Raw genomic sequence first — 21262 nt, 5'->3', positions numbered from 1 at the left:
AAGTAGGGAGGGTGAAGGAAGGGAACTGAGCATGACTTGGAGATGACTGCTGTTTGACTGCTGAGTTGGGTAGGTTTGGCCTTGTGCTTCCTCTCATCATGAAATTATATTGTACAAATTGTGTAAGTGTTTGCACTTAATGTCTGTATTTCATAACGAATGTTGTAATTTGCCCATATCGGGATACTCCTTTTCCAATGAGAACGTGTGAAATAGTCCCCAAATCTAAAAGAAATCTGGCATCAAGGACACTTCTATGGAAAATACAAGTTTCTCAGGGAATACTGCATTAATTGGTTAAAGAGTTTGTGACGATGATGGAGCAGTGAGGAAATGTGCTGCTGCGGCAGGATGGGGCTACCAGTAACACTTGTGATGCTTGAGAGTGGGATTAGATGGTCTCTTTTCCATGCGAATATGAGTTTCCTGAGATACTCGAGGAAAAGGTGCTTTGCTCAATTAGCCCCAGACTATATAAGTTTATGATTATGTAGATGCAGAAACAGGCTGTGCACATTCTTTACTATCATCATCTTTTATTAGAGTGTGTCGTATTTCAGCAGTGCTAAAAGGAAACTTTCAGGGTTTACTATTTAAAAAGAATACTTGAAACAGAATGGACAAGAAATATTAGTTAAAATAACCCACCAAGAAAACTGTGAAGTCTGAATAGTGATGATAATAATTTCCAGATTGAAATTTGCTTATGTAAACTTTGCCAGACGTGCCAAATACTAAACCATACCAACTTCATTAAAAACACAGCATTGTGTTCTCGGACAGATTTTTGTGTTTCCCCTGCAATATAATGTATACATTTAAACTAATGCTAAAAACTGACCTATAAATTTTGAATTTTAATTTTTTTGGATCACCTAATTGTAAACTTCATATTCTGAAGCTAGAACAAGCTCGGGAGCTAATTACCGAGTGCAAATTTAGTTTTGACACTTTAGTGTGATAAACTTTAGAATAGTAAAATTTTGGTTGTTACAAACCGATCAATAAATATCATGCGAAGCACAACAAATCTCATAGCTATTTGCCAGCTGTTTTAGGATGGGGAAAAAATAAGCTTTGTGCTACATAAAACATGGAGCTGTGTCAATGCTTTGTAATCATGTGAACGTTTAATTAAGAAGTTCCCACAGAATAGAAAATGCCAACCTGCTTAGTGGTGAAGACACTTACAATGACTAACACTGAGCAACTTCAGAAACGGCTGGTAACGGTGCTTCAGAGAGAAAAACAAATTCAGAAACGTTTTTTTACAACATGGAAGAAAATGAATGTAGGATGTATTCTTCTGCAGATAGAGAATGGAAAGAAATAATGTTTTGCAGTTTCTTTCTAGTGCAATGAAGTACAGACTCTTTGAAGAAATGTTTGTTACAGATGAACGTTTAAATCCACCAATTAAGAGCTCTAATAACTTGGAAGGAATAGCTGCCAGAATTGTTTCGCAGTTCTTTACCTTCTGAGATTCTTAACAATGCTAATATATCCATGACATTAAATGCCAGTATTTCAAGTTATTACACTTTTTCAAAATATTAAATATTCAAAAATTCAGTTACTGAGAATGACATTATTTAAGCACAAGCACACATATTTATGGCTTATTTATAAATGCGGAGTCGCACAACAAGGGTGAGAGAACAGTAATTTTATGTTCCCAGGCTCTGAGGCTGACTTGGTGAAGTCTTAAATGCAATTTTCAGTAACATTCTGTCTTTGAAACAAGATAGATAGGTCACTAAACAGTCTTTGTTTTAGTCCAGCGTTCCTATATGCTGTCTTTTTAGCTTTCTGATGTTTGAAATAGTTGAAAGTAATTTTAAAGCACTACACGGTGTGCTTGTTTGTGTGTACCCGTAATATTTTAGCAAAGCTGTTACCTTAAACTAGGTTGACTTCAGTTAGGTAAAGAGGTGACTAATCTATATTCCTGCATCCCAACTAATAAATAACTCCAACTTGCATATTCTTCTGTATTCTTAATTTCTTTGAAACATCTCCTTCTGCCAAAGCATCTGAAATGCAGCTGTACCAGGTATTATTGGGGGCAGTTGCACAAATGAGTTGTTCTGTAGTGAGTGGTGGTGGCCAAGGGGCAAAAAGTAGCTTTAGCATGAAGACTAAATTTGTTGGGCAGATACGGGTTTATTTGTCTGCAGTTTTGTAGAAAATATGCTAACTTTTCAGATTTAGGAGATGAATCATGTGGCTTTATAGTCCAGTTTAGTGGCTGAGATGCCATTGCTGCTATTGATAAAGCTGGAGGAGTCCTCTCGGCATCTTTACACTCCCGTATTTATAGAAATGTCTCTATTGGATCTTCACTGAGCTTATGTACGGCTTTTATACTTCCTATTGATCTTAAGAAATAATCCATTTTGACCTTATCCCAATAGATGTATTTGCCACTTCTCATGACGCATTAGTGAATGATTTCTAGCTGATCATTGTTATTAACTTACATTGATAACAGCTACTGAATTAGAAGTGTTTGAAATAACAATTTTTAATACGTTATGGCTTACACTGAAAGACACTGTAATGCTTAACCTGTGTCTACCATGCTCATATGTGTTAATGTCTGAAGTTTCTCTTAACAAGTGCATCAGGTAACTTACCTATTGCTGTACATTTACTCTCTTTAATTTGTAGCTGCTAATTCTTTTGTGTGCTTCAGCTGTATTTGCTAACATAAGTAGTTAGTTTTAGCAGATACTGTCACCATCTCATCGCCTGTCCCATTGTTCTTAATCACATAGCTTTCTATATGATCTGTTTTCTTTGAATAAACTAAAGATTAATGCATTTAATTTAGATGAAGTTCTTAGTTCATAGTTCTGCATTTTATTAATAGTCTCATCAGTGACTGCAGTTATTAGGGTATTGTCATCTTTCTGTGTTACTGCACTTGTAGGCTTTTAAAGCTGGTTGCAATTTGAACTTCCCATTTATTTAATTCTTTCCTGAAACACTCAATTTCACCACATCAGGATTCAGCTGTATGTGTTTTATAACCATGTGAACAAGTGGAAGTAAGATTGGACTGTGGAATTTTCCTTAACTGCACTTCCTCTGTTAACATACTACTTCTGATGTCACGTGTCTCAAGTTTTCTTATATTTTCAGGTAATTTCCAGCCTGTGTTTTCAATTTATACTTTCTTTTCATATCTTTCTACACTTTAATTGTAGTATGTAAGAAAATACATATGTTACGTAATGTTATACTATGGCTTACTTTCTCTGTTTATACTGTCCTATCACAGTGTATCTCATTCTTGTATAGTTCTCTTCTTTCGCTTAGTTTTTCTGCATGTCTGCATGAATTGGGTATCCTTTATTCTCCCAGAAAATCACTACAGAACTGACTGAACAATTAAGTTGCTTCAGAAAAACACATTTGAACTTGCAGTGTCAGAATGTGCTTCTCCTGTTTGTAGTCACTTCTCTGCCATCAAGCACCAAATGATATTTTGAAAGCGAAAGTTTTGATTTTCAGGTTCCTTTACAAACCAAGCTTGACTAGTCTCCTCCAAACCCAGTTTGGTTAGGTTGTAAATATGTCTTTTTTTCTTTTTTACTTTTTTTTTGGGAGGAGAGGAGTGTGGGGAGGTAGGACTGTTAAAGAAAGCACTTCTCTTTTTAGAAGGAAAGAAATAGCAAGCATTGACCATGACTGGTTGAAGTTACCAAGGGCAGGAGATCTGCGTGAATGGGTTATAAAATCTGGGAGGGCAGAAAGCTGTACTAACCACCTTTTTGCTACTACCTTTAATGAATGTTTTGGATCAGAAACTGGTTCCAGTGCTGGTGGAGAAAGCGCTTATGTGGTGCAGATCGATGCTGCTAGAGCTGTTTTACTGAAAGGATGATAAGGTTTTTCTCAAATTCTTCTGTCAGGCAGGTGAGCTAGTTAACATCTGTTTTTAATCCCTAGTTCAGTCTTTGCCTATGAGATTCTGTCCTGAATCTTCTGTTTTGTAGAGGAGTTAGTCACCACATTATTCTCCAGCAAAAATACTGTAGAGGATGAAATTATTGCCATATTCCATCAGCTGAGCAAGACCTGTATTACCAGAAATTTGGAATTCAGAACTACATTAAATCTTCACACATTACAGAACTGGGAAGTGCCAGGTTATGGTCTCAGCAGAGCAAATCTCTTTGAGATGGTTGTAGTGAAGGTGAGAATTTGAGAAGCTGCTGATTTTTTTTTTTTTGCGTTCCTAATTGGTGGTTTCCTTTTTCCCACATCACCTCAACATGATCCTTGTCTGTCTCTCCCTGCCAACATGGAGCTCCCACTTGGGGTGGGGCAGGGGGGAGTCGATCAGCATTTCAAAAGTTCATAGAGTCAGTTTTGTGCTTGCTACAAGTGTTGGTTTTCAGAAGTTCAAACAGAAAGTTGTGCGCCTCTACCTGACAGCAGTGCTAGTTCAGACCCTGCATGAAGTGCCTTCAAAGTCATATTAAGTAGCAGCTTTTTCTGCTTTTGGCTTATAGCCCTTAAAAGGGCAGAAAATGCTGATGAGAAAGTGATACAGATCTCTCCCATCTCCTTCTTCACAGGCAGTGCTTGCTCAGGTAAGTTCTGTGCAAACAACTTGTTTGGGACAGAGGAAGGATGTGGCATTTGCTTCACAGAGAACAGGAGAGACTGGTGGGTCCAGTCACTGTGAAAGTAGTTCCTGTTCTGAGTGAATGATACAACTCTTTTTTACTGTCACTTTTACATGTGGTATTTGTATTATACTTTGCATAGATGATGATCCTGTGTCCTGAGAAACTTCACTCTGAATTAATGCTAGTGCTCAGACCTGTAAATGGAGCAAACCAGATGTTTATCCATGACTTTGTTCTCTTCAGTCTTTTAATAGCTCTTTTAATAGCAGTTTTATATGGTCTGTGTCTCAAAACTTAGAGCACCTGTATAAAAGGTGGTTTGTGCCTTCTTGTTTTGCAACTATTCTGGACCCTTGAGAAGGTCAAGAACAATTTAAACAGTTTTGAGCGGCTGCAGGAGGTGCAGCAGTCTGCAGTGGCTGGCTGTGAGCCACTGAATTGGTAGCACTTCTCTGCTGGCATTTTAGCATGTTCCTCCCCAGTGCTGTTTGCAAAGGGGCTTTTGGAAGAAACTGCAGTCTTCCTTCTTAGTTAAATTCCGGTGCTGGTGCTTCTTGCCTCTTCTTTGTGGAATCTGAAGGTAAAATATGTTCCATCTACAGGTACAGGATCTCCAGAGCTTTCTGTTGTAGTGTGGTGCATGATACTTACTAACACTTGCTGACAGAGAGCCAGCAAAAAATCATCAATCATTCTCCACACTGAATGTTCATGGAATACTAAATGGAATTCAGACTGTCCTTAATGTCTGGGTGTGCTAGTCAAGGTCCAAATTTACTAAAACTTTACCTAAATGTATACTATGAACTCAGTCAAAAGCATTATTGTCTAGTGCACTATGAAGGAAAAGAGATGATCTTTTTAATAAACCACGTAAAGCAACGGTACCTCATTTAGTAATACTGTACAGGGCTTCATCTGCCAGGAGTAGGATTTCCCCCAGAAGCACAGACTATTGAACCAATACACATTTCCTCTTCAGAGCTGCTAATCTGCCTTCAGCTACACAGAAAATTGGTGTAGTAGGACCTTTCCAAATTTATTTAAAATAATCTGAGGCTCTGCCCTTTCCTGAGGTTTTCTAACAGTTTATTAAGGACTTTGAGCTATGAAAAAGGACTCTATGTTTAGGTTTATGAAGAGCAGCTTCACAATCTAGAAAAAGTTACTGCAAGTATAGGGAGGAGTAATTGTATGTGGTTTAAATGTAAGTTACTTATATTTTGAAGACTAAAAAAAATTTTAGCAGTTTCCCACATATCAAACTTGGAGACTGGGGGGTGTTAATTCTGTTCAACCTGCTTCTGTTTCTGTTGGTTTCTTGGAGAGATGTGGAATGTCTCCTGTAAGCTGAGGAGCTAAAAATGGCTGTGTTGGCAAGAGGAGAGTCTCTAGATTTGAAGCTGGCTCTCAGTACTAGTCAGGCAACCTTACAGTGAATTCAGAGAAGAAAACATGTTGAAATACTCACTGGATCATGCAATAAGACAGTTTTGCATCAATGTAGACATTTTTAGGAGTAATTTAGAAAAGGGCCTTGAAAATAACCTGGAATGTTTCTGAATGGGAGCATATCTCAAGTTTAGCAATTTAAAATATATAATTTAGAAAGTGAATTTATACAGATGGATACTTACCTTGATCGTTGCAACTGGTTTTATTCTAGTTTGTAACTTGCTCAGAGTTGGAAAGATCTACAGTTTACTTATGGACATTATTTTTTGAGTGCCTAAAATTTGAAAGCCGAAACCAGGAGAACTTGGAGAAAAAGCAAATAATGTGAAGCTTTGTAAATGGTGGTTTTATCACTTACAGTTTATTGAAGTGATCTGTCAGGATATTCTTAGTAATGGAGATACTCAGATATAAACGTCCAATATTTATTTTTTTGCTAAGTGAAGTAGAGCACTGTGGGTAAATTGGCTCATATTAATCCTTAGGTTATATGTCTATCTTGGCCTGATGAAAGATGAGAAACATAATAGGTTAGAGGATATTTTGATGAATAAATCTGAATTGGCTGTAGGTTGAGTCAGCTTGGCAGCAGAGGGTTTACCCTGTCATGATTTCCCGTGTCAAAGCTGTGTTTGTTGTCTTTGAAAACTTTCAAACCTGTGGAAAAAAGGGGCCAACTCAGTGCCAGTTTTCTTTTAAAAGAGTGCTGAGGGAGTAAGACTCAAGTTATATAACCTGACTGAGGCGACAAAAGGAACCTTGTGGTTGGTGTATACTACGGGCCATCTGGTCAAGGAGAGCCTACTGATGAAGCCTTCTTCCTTCAGGTACAGGAGGCTTCGCACTTGCAAGCTCTCATCCTACAGGGGGACTTCAACCACCCTGACATATGCTGGAAAAGTAGCACAGCAAGCTGTAGGCAGTCCAGGAGAGCCCTAGAATGCGTTAAAGATCATTTCTTAACCCAGACATCCCTATTTAAGGGGATGCAGTGGTCACCAGTGCAAGTGAGCTCATCAGTTACGTTGAGATCGGAGGCAGCCTGAGCTGCAGTGATCACACACTGGTGGATTTCAAGGTTCTGAGGGATGTGGGACAGGCAGGGGCATATTGAGGACCCTGAATTTTAGGAAAGCAATCTTCCAGTTCTTCAAGGAGTTAGTAGGACCCGCTGTGATACGATCCTCAGGGGCAAGGGAGCAGAACAGAGCTGGCAAATATTTAAGAATACTTTCCATGAAGTGCAAGAGTGCTCAGTCCCCAGATGTAAGAAATCAGATAGAGAAAGGAAGAGACCAGCATGGCTGAGTTGAGACCTGCTAGTCAAAATGAAGACTAAGAGGGAACTGCACAGGCAGTGCAAGCAGGGACAGGTAACCTGAGAAGAGTATAGTGACGCTGCCTGGTTGTGTAACCATGGGGTCAGGAAGGCCAAGGCGCAGCTGGAGCTGAACTTGGCAAGGGAAGTCAAACCAACAAGAAGGGCTTCTACAGATGCATCAACCAGAAAAGGAAGGTTAAAGAAAGCGTACCCCCATCAATGAATGAAAATGGCGACCTCATATCAACAGACAAGAAGGCAGCTGAGGTACTTAACTTTTTTGCCTCAGTCTTCACTGACAAGCGCTCTCCTTACCCCTCCTGGGTCAATGGACAACAGGAAGGGGACCAGAGGGTATAGCCCCTCCCACTGTAGAAGGGGATCAGGTTCATAATCACCTGAGGAACCTGAACACTTAGAAGTCTGTGGGACCTAATGAGATGCATCCCAGAGTCCTGAGGGAATTGACAGATGCAGTTGCCAAGCCACTCTCCGTGACATCTGAAAACTTGTGGCAATCAGGAGAAGTCCCTGGTGATTAGAAGGTGGTCAACATTGTGCCCAATTTTAAAAAGAGTAAAAAACACGATCCTGGGAACTACTGACCTGTCAGCCTTACCTCTGTGCCTGGGAAGATCATGGAACGGATCTTCCTAGAAGCTGTGCTAAAGCACATGGAGGATGAGGAGATGATTAAAGACAGGCAGCACGGCTTCACCAAGGGCAAGTCCTGTATGACCAACCTAGTGGCTTTCTATGATGGGGTAACCATATCACTGGACATGGGAAAAACAATGGATGTGATCTCTCTGGATTTCTGTAAAGCCTTTGACACAGTCCCCCACAACATCCTTCTCTCTCAATTGGAGAGATATGGATTTGATGGGTGGACTGTTCACTGGATAAGGAATTGGTTGGGTGGTTGCATTCAGAGAGTAGTGGTCAACAGTTCAAGGTCCAGATGGAGATCAGTGACAAGTGATGTCCCTCAGGGGTCTGTGCTGAGACCAGTGCTGTTTAGTATCTTCATCAATGATATTGATAGTGAGATTGAGTGTACCCTCAGCAAGTTTGCAGATGACACCAAGCTGATTAGTGCAATTGTTACTCCAAAAGGACGGGATGTTATCCAGAGGGAACTGGACAAGCTGGAGAAGTAGGCCTTTGTGAACCTTGTGAGGTTCAACGAGGCCAGGTGCAAGGTTCCAGACCCGGGTTGGGGCAATCCGTGGTTTCAATACAGGATGGGGGATTATGTGATGGAGAGCAGCCCTGCAGAGATGACCTTTGGGTTGTTGATTGATGAGAAGCTCGACATGAGCCGGCAATGTGCACTTGCAGCCCAGAAGTCCAACCATATCCTGGACTGCATCAAAAGAAGCGTGGCCAGTAGGCTGAGGGAGGTGATTCTGCCCCTCTATTCCTCTCTTGTAAGACCTCATCTGGAGTACTGTGTCCAGTTCTGGAATCCTCAGCATAAGAAGATATGGAACTGCTGGAATGGGTGCAGAAGAGGGCTACAAAGATGATCAGAGGGCTGGAGCACCTCCCATATGAGGACAGTCTGAGAGAGTTGGGCTTGTTCAGCCTGGAGAAGAGAAGGCTCTGAGGAGACCTTACAGCCACCTTCCAGTACCTGAAGGGAGCCTACAAGAAAGCTGGGGAGGGACTTTTTACAAGGGCACGGAATGATAGGACAAGGGGGAACGGCTTTAAATTGGAAGGGGGAAGATTTAGACAAGACATTAGGAAGGAATTCTTCACAATCAGGTTGATGAGGCACTGGCACAGACTGCCCAGGGAGGCTGTGGCTGCCCCATCCCTGGAGGTGTTCAAGGCCAGGTTGGATGGGGCCTTGGGCAGCCTGATCTCATGGGATGTCCCTGCCCATGGCAGGGGGGCTGGAGCTAGATGGGCTTTAAGGTCCCTTCCAACCCAAACTATTCTGTGATTCTATGATATATCATTCAGGTTAGTCTAAATTCCTAGAAAATCATTGCAGCAATAAATGTTACGAGAAACTGCTTAATACCAGTTTAGTATAATTTTTTTTACTTTTTTTGCTGTTACAGTTTAACAGATCTGTAGATGAAGAAGATGCTGGTTGTATTGACTTTAGGGAGGTTATTGATTCTTTTATGCATGCTGGGGAAGTGTGGTCTGCATAAAACGTCAAAACCATGATGGAAAATATTTGGAAAATCATGTAGGTATCAAATAGTTCTTTCTTAAAATGAAGTTTCTTAGGACCTCTTCTAGTAGTCAGCATTATTGTTGGTAGCCTGGCAGAGGAAATAGGATGTACGTTTATTAAATTTACTGATATTCACTCAGGATGGGGCGATTGGTGAGTCTGCCAACAGTACTGGCATTCAAAATCAGCCTGGAAAATCAGCATACTGTCCTTCAAGCGCTGGCTGCTAGGTTTTAAGGAGGATTTGGAGAAGCTGGAGAGAGACCAGATGAGAACAGTGAAAATCAAGGGCAAAGAAAATAAGTAGGTTACAAATTAAGACTGAAAAATTTAGATTTTAATGAAGTGGCACATATTTAATGCATTAAGGAGGTCTTGAAACTAAAAAGACTGTTGGTTTTTGGTTTATCTGCTGTGTAACAGGTTGCAAATTGAGGTCAGAGATATTAAGCACATAAGAGTAAAAGCAGTGAGGCGTTGGGGTAAGTCTCCACACTCTCTCCCAAATGATCCTGCTGAACCTGAGGGACTGTCATGTAGATGGCCTTTTGCCTTGCCTTTCTGTAGAATGTCACAGATACTCCTTCTAGCAATGAACTAACCAATTCTTGGGGGTTTATTTTTTGTGTTTTTTTCACTTTTAACGCTTAAATGTAGAAAGTAATGCTAAACTCCAGGAGCCAGATGTTCTGTAAGTAATAAACACACTTCCAGTGAAGTAATGAGTTTAACTCTTAACTTCAACTTAGCAAATGAACAAAACCCATGAAGGATTTTTCCTTTGCTAAACCTTTGCTAAAGGTTTCCTTTGCTAAACCCAGTTGGAAGAGTGCCCAGGGTGATATTTAACTGCTGTAAATTAATTTTTCAGCTTTCTGCTTTGTTTTCTTTTGCCTGCTTGTCATGCTTCAAATATTTAAAAAAGAAATCAGAAATTAAGCAGCTTGGAAGGATATTGTGAGTGGAAGAACAGAACTGTGTATTTTCTGGATCTGGAATCATCCAGTTTTAGGAAGGAACACCCTGTCTCCAGGAAGGAGAAGCAGTGTAATCAGTGATGCATCTTTACATTAGATACACAGTATTTTGCAGTGTTTCTGGAGAGTTTTAAATTGATGCTGCAGGCATACAGGAACCTCTTTTATTGATTGTTAAACCGTATAAAAGGCAGTCCTGGCAGATTTTGATCTGCGCCTTTTAGAAAGTATTAGGACGCACTGTAGAAGTGCATGTGCTGCCTGTTACGTGGTTTGTTTTCATTTTTATTTGTGCTGCAGCAGCACTTTAGTCATGGTTTCATTGCCTAAGGCTCTGTGTAAGCTCCGAGCAAAATAATTTTGTCTGACAGCATTTTTGTCATCAGCTTATGATGTAAATTGGGCCAAGTCAGATCCCATGTGGAATCCCTGAATTGAGTCTGTGCTGAACAGTATTCATTCTCATGAAGTCATTAGAGGTTTTATTGAATCTAGTTCTAGTAAATAAAATATCACTTTAAATAATCACTGGGAAGACTTAATAACTATCTTGGAATTTAATATTGAGACTAAATTGTTCTCTATTCAGGAGCTGGAGTCCTCTTCCTACTATGCAAACCTCCTTGCATTTTCCCCTCCCACATATTCCCTTCTCCCTGCCCAAATGTTTTGAAGAGACTAGCAACAGTGTAAAATATGTTTCAAGTTATTCTTCAAACATGTGGGAAAAAAAATCTGTATGATTGATAATGCTGTCTATGAAATTGTTGGCACTAAGGATTTCGCTGTTTCTGTGAGTCAGGCTCACCGAGCTTGAAAGTCATGTGAAGTCTTACATAGGAAAAGAATTTGAGAGCATTGGGAAAACACAAGCATCTGACTTTTTTGGATGCATTTAGGTTTTTCTTTCTTGTAGTAGAAGCATTCCTCAAAGTATAGAAATTTCACATAGCTCAGTTGTGTAGGGGTTTTTTTTCTTCTCTTTTTGGAAGATCCTCATTATATGGCAATTTTTCATTCTCAGTCAGTCTTACTCTCTTACAACTAAAAATGTGATTTTAAAAATATCTGATATCCGTCAAACTATTGTCTTTACAATGACAAGGAAGTCTTAATGTAACTCTCAGTTTTATTTTTTAAGAACCAACAGTACTGAAATAAAAGTTTTCCATCTTACATGCAACTCACAATAATACTGGTTCAAGATTACTGAACAGTTTTTTTTCATTTAAACATAAAGCAAAATAAAGCTGTCTTATGCTTAAGCAATGAAAGGGTCTGACAATAAGAATTTAGACATAATAAACGTATTAATTTTTCTTGCTGCAATTGGAGAGCCTTGGTTTGCATACTGAATAGTACAACTGGCTTCTAAACTTCTGTGGAATCAGTTGAGTCAGAAGTAATCTCACTCTTCCCAGAGAAGTCAACTAAAAAGGTAGATGCTGAAAACCTCTCCCTTGAGGAGTGTTTGCCTGCCAGAAGAGTACTTGGCAAACAAAATAATGCCATTTAGTAAACAAAATAATGTCAGAAAGCTGCTGCTGCAGCACATGATACACAGTCAGTGATCTCAAGGATCAGTAAAGCAAATTGCTGTGCATGAATCTGTGGGGAAAGAAAATAGTGTTACTTTTTGTCACTCACTGGCGGCCAGTGCTTGGAAAAGTTGTTCTTCCGACTAGAAAAATAGTTTATTAATATCATGTAGTAGATAATGGATGTTAAACATACAGGACATTAGCTTTCCAACTCAAGACTTAGAATCATAGAATCACCAGGTTGGAAACCACCTCTTGGATCATCGAGTCCAACCATTCCTATCTGCCACTAAACCGTGTGTCCCTGAGCACCTACTTTGTCTACCCGTCCTTTAAACACCTCCAGGGATGGTGACTCAACCACCTCCCTGGGCAGCCTCTGCCAGTGACCAGTGACCCTTTCCGTGAAATATCTTTTCCTGATGTGCAGCCTGAACCACCCCCAGCACAGCTTGAGTCCATTCCCCCTTGTCCTGTCCCTTGCCACCTGGGAGAAGAGGCCAGCACCCTCCTCTCCACAACCTCCTTTCAGGTAGTTGTAGAGAGCAATGAGGTCACCCCTCAGCCTCCTCTTCTCCAGGCTAAGCAACCCCAGCTCTCTCAGCCGCTCCTCATAAGGCCTGTTCTCCAGCCCCTTCACCAGCTTTGTTGCTCTTCTCTGGACTCGCTCCAGAGCCTCAACATCCTTCTTGTGGTGAGGGGCCCAGAACTGAACACAGGATTCGAGGAGCGGTCTCACCAGTGCCGGGTACAGAGGGAGGATAACCTCCCTGGACCTGCTGGTCACGCCGTTTCTGATACAAGCCAAGATGCCATTGGCCTTCTTGGCCACCTGGGCACACTGCTGGCTCATATTCAGTCGGCTGTCAACCAACACCCCCAGGTCCCTCTCCTCCAGGCAGCTTTCTAGCCAGACTTCTCCTAGTCTGTAGCACTGCATAGGGTTGTTGTGCCCCAAGTGCAGGACCCGGCCTTGTTAAACCTCGTGCCACTGGACTCTGCCCAGCGGTCCAGCCTGTTCAGATCCCTTTGCAGAGCTTCTCTACCCTCCAGCAGATCCACGCTTCCCCCAGCTTACTGTCCATCTGCAAACTTGCTCAGGAGGCACTCAATGCCTTCATCCAGGTCATTGATAAAGACACTGAACAGGGCTGGACCCAGCCCTGAGCCCTGGGGAACCCCACTTGTCACTGGCCTCCAGCTGGATTTCACACCATTTACCACCACTCTCTGGGCCCGGCCATCCAACCAGTTTTCCACCCAGGAGAGTGTGCGCCTGTCCAGCCCAGAGGCTGACAGTTTCTGAAGCAGAATGCTGTGAGAAACTGTGTCAAAGGCTTTACTGAAGTCCAGGAAGACCACATCCACAGCCTTTCCCTCATCCAGCAGCCGAGTCACTTTGTCCTAGAAGGCAATCAGGTTAGTTTGGCAAGACCTGCCTTTTGTGAACCCATGTTGACTGGGCCTGATCACCCGGTTCTCTTGCATGTGCTTCATGACAGCACTCAAGATCACCTGCTCCATGACTTCCGCTGGCACTGAGGTCAGACTGACAGGCCTGTAAGTTCCCTGGGTCCTCCCTGCGGCCCTTCTTGTAGATGGGCACAACATCAGCCAGCCTCCAGTCCAGTGGGACTTCCCCAGTCTTCCAGGACTGTTGGAAGATGATGGAAAGGGGTTTGGCCCGCACATCCACCAGCTCTCTCGATACTCTCAGGTGGATCTAATCTGGCCCCATAGACTTGTGGGTGTATAATTGGGCAAGCAGTCTCTAACCACCTCCTCTTGGATCCTGGGAGCTTTGTTCTGCTTCTCTAGCTCATGGGGGTGTACACGCAGGGAACAACTCTCCTTACTAGACTTGGCTTCAGGTAGGAACTCTCCTATTTTCTCTTGCTGTAATTCTCCTTTGTATCTTCTCTGTCACTGCTGTTTCAGGTCCCACCGCTGCTGCTGGAGAAAGATTTTAAATCATAGACTTGTTACAGCAGCTGCTGCCCACGTACCTTTCTTACCTGCCAGCCTCACATTTAGCTTGTTGCTGAAGACCTTACTTTCTGGCTGTTTTTTGTTTTCTAACCTCCATTTCCTCTTCACATTTGGAGGGGTTGTTTGAGTCTTTTGCTTACAGCCTTTATGGGAGTTCTTTGGATTGCTGAGTCTTAGAGGACAGTATTTCTCTGTCCTTCTCAATTCACGGTTTCTTTTTTCTGAAACATTAACAGCAGAGTGTAGATTTATTTGTAGAAATGGCAGTCATAAGGGGTTGATTGATGGATTCTGCTCTGATCAAAATGATGCAAGATATTGAAACTTCCTAAATGAAAGAGCACTATATCTATCTGGTTAATATGTTTTCCAAAATGTGGTGTTGCATCAGCTACTGTGCTTTCTGCCATCAGTGATAGGCTTTAGGGGACCTGGTTGTCATCAGCACCTCTCACTTACTACACATAATGATCTTAGGGCTGCTTTGAAAAGTGTAATTAATGTGTCTTTTTAAAAGCTGCATGCTTTTCCATCAATGATGTTTTAATTTGGGACATCTTTCTCTTTCCTTTTCTGTTGATAATGCATTTCAGTTAGTATTATAGCAAATTTATTTTTTTTCTCCCCCAAAGTCTGTCACAACTGGCCTTAGAAGAAAATACCAATAAATAGACTTGAGGTAAAGTCTGGTAATAGGGAACATCAAATAAGAGCTGCAGCACTGGAAAATATGAACTTGAGCATATTTGAAACTGTGCTGATTTTTTTTATGGTCTTTCTGTTCAGCAGAATTTAATTTCTAGCTGTTGATTCCTTGGATGATCAATTGACACAATTTTATGTCCTATCCATCCATCTGTTAGGCAGATTTGCAAGCAGTTGTGGTACCCATGAATGTGTGATATTAATGTGTTTGTAGCTTAGCGATGCAACATGCGTTTTGATGGGGGGAGGAAGGGAAAACCAAGACATGGATGAATGACAGGCGTTTTCTTCAGATAGGCAAAAATTGGGTTTATGTGATAGCCAAGCCCGTTTACACTATTTTTTATTTGCTTTTTCTAAATCCTGTGCAATGTGATAATACACATAAGCAGAGCCACCAAGTAAGTTTGTTTTGACAAAGGGTGAACAGAGTTTGCACAGTGTGTGTAGGAGATTCCAGGCACTTTTGACCTTTCATGTCAATAATTATTGGTTTAAAATGATGTACTTTAAAATAAATTGTTTGTTATTACCATTCAAAAATATTTAACTGAACTTTTTTTCAAATGTGATGATCTACACCTTCGAATGAAGTGGAAAAATGAAGTCAAAAGACTTTCTTGTTTGAAAGCCATCAAAGAACAAACTGGTTTTGTAGTTTCGTGGTTTTCATAGTTTTCTTAAAATTTGTTTCAGCGAAGGCAAAGTTGTGCCTTTGCATGGGACATGGAGGTACCCAGTGCAGTGGGAAACAGGGCTCACGAGCCACATGGCTCTGGGGCTGGAGAGACACTGATCTTATAAAATTGCTTCTTTGAACAGGATTTTAGGTTGGGACACTCCGACTGCCTGTAACCCAATGAAACTGAGAGGAAGGAGAAGTTTTATGGGTTTCACTCAGCTTTGGATAGGGTTTTACATTGTAATTCTTGATAGCGCCTTTACTCAGTGCAGCTCAGTCCCCTTTCTCCAAAGTTACTTTTGAATAAATGTTAAGGAGATGTGTCATCAAACTATGTTGAAATCAGGAGAACATCCTGCACAAACTTCTGTTCTTGCCTCTACAAATTTATTCTTGCATTTAAATATTGTTATTTCAAGCCTGTTAAACATGATCGATGTGCGCCTTCAAGGAAGAAACAAGCACACTCCTAGGCTGCGTGTGAGGTCACGCGATGCCAAAGGTTAAACAATCAGTTGACCTCCCTGCTTGAGCCCAACAGTGGTATTCTTTGTTTTGGTACAGCAAAACAAGAAGTGTTATTGAGAACAGAACAAGGAAGATCTCATACAAAAAAGAAGATGCGTTCAGCATAAAGCTGAAGAAAGCAAACTTACTGTACAGGTCTAATTGAAAACTGTATGTTCACCTACAGCAGTTTTGTATGAAATGCCCACACTTGGTTTATCAGTTTTCATGAACAAATACTAAATGATCAGGCCTCATTGCTATGCAGCTGGAGCTCTCTCTTCGGTGTTTCATTGATTTTGATGGCAAGCTTGTTCCATATGGAAATAAATGGTTAGGCTCATTTAATCAGACTAGTTTTAAAGTTGATTTGCTGACATCAGTAACAGGGTTTCTGAGTGCAGAAATGGCTTTATTTATCCCCATTGTGACTTTTTTGTGTCTTTAGTTTTGGCATAGCTTGTGCTCAGCTGCCAATGAGCTTCCTCCATGTTTAGTTTTGTGTTTGTTCAGCATCTTGGGGCAGATCTTGTAGGTGGAATCTGATGCAGAAGAGATGGAAACATAAAAATAGCACCAGGTGAGGGTATCTAATGAAGCTGCAAATCTCAGAGCTAAAGGAAATGCTATTTTTCCTTTTCTTCTGGAGTTTTTAACACTTACCTGACACTATTTATGCATCTTTTTTTTAAAAAAAAATGGAAGAAACTGCAAAATGGAAATTAAAGGATTTATAGTTACAGACCTAAGTTTACCTGTGAAAAAAAATGCTGACTCTATGTGTGAATGGGTATGTTCAACTATTTCATATCTACAATGAAATATTGACGTGGAATTTGAAAACCATTGTTAATTGAGCAAAAAGTGCCATGGAAATCACAGAGGGTAACTTGGGAAGATGTGGGCGCTCAGAATAGGAAATAACAGCTCTCAACAATTGATTTCACAAGGACTATTAGCGTAAACCTGGCTGTAAAGATCGTTAACACTGAAAGCTGGTAGGCAGCTCAGCAGATTGGTTCAGACCAGTGGAGTTGTACTCCAAAGTGAAACAGGTTTATGAATAGGAAGGACCAGAGCATAAGTTTCTTCCTAATGATATCTTAGCAACAATTAACATTTTTCTGTGTGAATGTGTCCATCACATTATAAGCTCAGTAATAAAACTTCAGCATCAGATGTGCTGGAAGGACAAGAAGGAAGTCTGCTTGTGCTTCCTGAGATACCTCTGATACTTTTCTCTAAGAGAAGGTAAAGGCTGTCCTAGCAGGTGATGGGATCTTAAATACAGAAGCTGAAAAAATTAAACAATTGATGCTGCACCTTTCCTCTTGGTGAGTTGGTTGGATGTGAAGAACTCTCACCCCAGGCTTTTCTTCAGGAAAGCATCTGTAGGGTTGCTTTTTCTTAGCTGGGAAGGGAATTTCAACCCAAGTCTCCCACTTCTTTGCTAAATGGACTTTAATAGAGAAGCTGAGGAATGCTTCTCTGGTGATGGTTCTTCTGAAGAAGAAGGAACCCTGCTTAGTATGTGTAAACCTGTTCTTTAACTCTGTGAGCTGGATAATAAACATCCTCTTTTCCATTTGAGGGTACTCAATTCATAAGTGATGTATGCTGTTAAACAAGTTTACAAGGTGAAGGAGGGGCTCCCCCTCGCTTGCATTGTTTACAAATTAAATTTCACTGCTCTCTGAGCTTGAATATAAAAACGTTGTTATTGATTTTCTGAGACTGTGCAGAGTGGAATGTAGAGACTAAAGAGTGTAATTAACATTAATAATTAAAAATGAACTACATTTTTCAGTCTAGGCTGTTGTAATCCTCTGAGCAAAGGCCTGATCCTGTGAGCAGCAGAACAGCTTCAGTGCACTGGTAATGAGGTGACCTTGAACAATCAAAGTTGACATTTCAGTCTAGGGACATAAATGACCAGATATCTCATTGCTTCTAAGAACCCTGTGGCCTCATTCAGTTAAATAAAAATTCTGATTCTTACAGCTGTGACAAATTGAGACATTTTACTTGCAATATTTCTGGCCGATTTCACACTGCTCAAACATCTTCTGTATTATTGGTTCTGCTGGGGTTACTCACGTGCAGAAATATTTTCAGTGTAGTTCTCACCAAGAGTCTCTCTTGATTAAAATAGTAATATGAAACGCATTAATTGATCTTAACAAAAACGGAAGTCAAACAGAGATATAAAAAGGGATAAAAATGACAGTCTTGCACTGTAGTGTTTAGGTATAGATTGATTGTTTCTTTATATGTTGTGTTATCATTTGTCTTATATAGGAGAAAAAATGTTATTTTAGGTACCCTTTATTTTTAACATTTTCTTTTCTTCTTTTAACAGAGCATTCAGAAGCTGGCTAGCCAATACTTAAAGAAAGATTGGCTTGGAATAAAAGTTGATGAACGAAGTGATTATAGGTAATTTAACAGTTGGATATCTCGAAATGGCTGTCTTTATAATTTCAATTTGTGTAATTATTTTACTCAACAATTAAACACTGCTTTTGTGCAGTTGAAGGTTTTTTTTCTTTTTGTAGAGCATTGCCAGTTAAAAAATGAAGCTTTGTTTTGCCTGAAATGTTGAGATTAGTCTTAAATGGATGTTTATGACTTGAAAAATTTAGGAATATTGGAAAAACAAAATAGCAAGACAGGACGGCAGCTAAAATTGTGCACCCTGTTTGGGTAATAATGTGTGTATCTGAATATAAATTTCAGTAAATAGCTTTAAAGTTAGAGTAATAAACATGGATTTCTTCATAGGAAAGGACAGCAACAGATTTCTTTTTAGGAGGACATTTTTCATGAAGATCACATCTTACAGCAAGGAAGCAAAGCAAGAAACAGTTGTTTACTAAATCTAGTTTTGTTAACATGAAAGGTGGATCACAACATGAAAGCGGAAATAACTGAGTTTCTGAAAGCTTCCCACATTTAAGTCGTGCCTCCTAAATATTTTGCAGAAGTTTCAGGATACTTAATTTTAATGTGTTCTTTGTATTCTGACAAGTTTTATTTCAAACAGGAAGAAATTGTTGATAAGTTTGTGTTTTGGGCTTTCAGTACCTTCTCATTGCTTGTGTGTTTAAGAAGAAATAAACTGAATTATCAGTCTTAAGTGTATAAAAATGCTTACACAACACATAGACCCCTCCCATCTGCAGTTTGCTCCCCACCCAACAAACTTTTCATGCCATCGTATTCACCCACAGTGTCCACAGGTCTTCTCCAAAAACGTGCTGCCCCCTCCCTACCACCAAATACTTGGGCTCTGCAAGCTCTAGCAAACTTTCCTTTCTGCTATCTGCAGGGTAGATCTTGTTGCCTTCTTTCCCTGCTCTCCTTGCTCCACCTTCTCCTTATGACTTGTGCACTTCCGAGCTTTTGTAGAGAATTATTTTGGCCCTGCAAAGCTCACTACACAGCAGTGGTTGTTGTCTTTGGCCTGTTATGCATCATGAAGAGACTGCAGTTAGCTGAGGCAAAATTGATGAGCAGTCTCTAACAGTTTGCTTGATTGCAAGATACTAGAAATCACAAAGCCCATGATCTTATAAAAATTGTGAACATCTCATCTGGCTCTGGCTGCAGGGTTCTGTAGGGTCTGTCCCACTGGAGCAATAAGTTTAACAAAAAATGTTTGCCAAAAGAATCGAATCCCAATACAGGGACTGAAGACAAAACTTTTACTTTTGATAAAGTGTCAGTTAAAAGTTTTGTTTAAAAGTGCAGGTATTTTCTAGATCAGCATGACGAATTATGCTTTAGCGTTATTTTTAAAAGAAATCCTTGGAAGAGTGTGTACTACTGTTATGTAAACTGACCCATATTTTCAGCATAATACCTGGCCTCTCTTTCTTCCTACCCACAACCTTTTTGTGTTGCGTTATTTTAGGAGCATGTACTCGGTTTGGAAATCACTTTTAGAAGGCACAATGCAAGTGGCCCAGTCCCGCCTGAATATCTGTGAGAATTATAAAAACTTAATTTCTGAGCCAGCCAGGACTGTCCGGTGCTTTAAGGAACAGCAGTTGAAAAAGGTATTTGCACTTTCTTTGAACTTAAGTTGTTTTTATCTAGAAAGAAACGGTTATTAGAAAACTTCTAGTATGGCACTTCTAAAATACATGTATACTCTTCAGTCTCCTCTTACGTACATTGTTATGAAAGTAAATAGCTTGTTGAAGAGTGATAAAAATTCTGAGCTGTGTTATCTGAAATTAAAATTGCTTTCAAGTGAGTCTTATAAAATGAGATACACAGTTGGTCAAAGCTGTCTCTGCAAATCTAACATCATGGTGTGGCAATTAGATTGAATTGGTTTTGCAATGACACTTGCAAGTGCATTTTTGTTAGAATAGGTTCTGGCTTTAAGAAAAGGCGTATGTTAAACCTGAAGAGGTGATTTGTGCAGTCTTCAAGATGTAGAATGCAGTTTATCCATGCACCTTCTGTAGAGACATCACAAGTAAACATTCCAAAAGCTGCTGTAATTGATCTCTTAATCCATGCAAAGAATACAGTGTAGTTCAAGGAAAACAGTAAGTTTGACTTTAATTTAATTGGCTGTTGTATTTTATCTTTTAAGAGATCTCTATCATACCTCTTATTACAGTTTGTGTTTCAAATAATATGTGATGTTCCATCTGTTTCCAGAAGGCAGTAAGACACGTTTTAACACTACAGTGATGTATATTTATGTAAAGCTAAGTGCTCTTCATATTTGAATTATTTTGTGTTTGTATTCTGTGGATTTCGCTGAAGCAAGAAGAAAGCCTCATGTTTTAAAGAGTGAGCATAGCTTACGAAAAGTCACTACTGCACCGAACATACATTTTTGGATCTTTTCAAATGCTCACGGTGTGGATTGGACGAAGCATAACATAAGGAGGGAAGTAGAAACATTCGTGGAATACACTTACTCAGATATTGGTTGGTAGCTGTAAATATTCCTCCCGTACATTATTATTATTTACCCTCTGGGTTTAATTTGAGGAACATTGAACGAATGATCCATCCAAGGTTCAAAAAGCCCAAACAACACACCATTTCAGTTTTATTTGCTAAAAAAGTGAGAACAGCTAACTGTAGCTTACCTACTTATATGTTCTACAGTAGTATTTTGTAAAATATTTGACTACAGACTTTTAAATAGATTTTAGTGTAACATGAGCTCTCAGTTTCTGAACAAATTACTGTATAGCTTCTAGAAATGTGTGCTATATATGTTTCT

General features: G+C 40.0%; 2 protein-coding genes across 3 annotated transcripts in view; one reads left to right on the top strand and one right to left on the bottom strand.

The window, feature by feature from the left end:
- ARHGEF17 (Rho guanine nucleotide exchange factor 17) overlaps positions 1–21262 on the bottom strand; it is a 297301-nt gene that overhangs the window by 185440 nt on the left and 90599 nt on the right. The gene's annotated exons all lie outside the window — the stretch shown is intronic.
- Positions 1–21262, top strand: part of FCHSD2 (FCH and double SH3 domains 2) — a 164163-nt gene that overhangs the window by 72096 nt on the left and 70805 nt on the right. For both annotated transcript variants that reach the window (XM_069883336.1, XM_069883335.1), the window contains exons 4-5: positions 18371–18447; positions 19925–20069. In XM_069883336.1, the coding sequence (XP_069739437.1) occupies positions 18371–18447; positions 19925–20069 (222 nt within the window). The remainder of the gene's footprint in view (positions 1–18370; positions 18448–19924; positions 20070–21262) is intronic.

The sequence above is a fragment of the Phaenicophaeus curvirostris genome, chromosome 1 (genome assembly GCF_032191515.1).
Source record: "Phaenicophaeus curvirostris isolate KB17595 chromosome 1, BPBGC_Pcur_1.0, whole genome shotgun sequence".
NCBI lineage: Eukaryota > Metazoa > Chordata > Aves > Cuculiformes > Cuculidae > Phaenicophaeus > Phaenicophaeus curvirostris.
The sequence above is the reverse complement of the archived record's forward strand: the minus strand, read 5'-3'. Positions and strand labels throughout refer to the sequence as shown.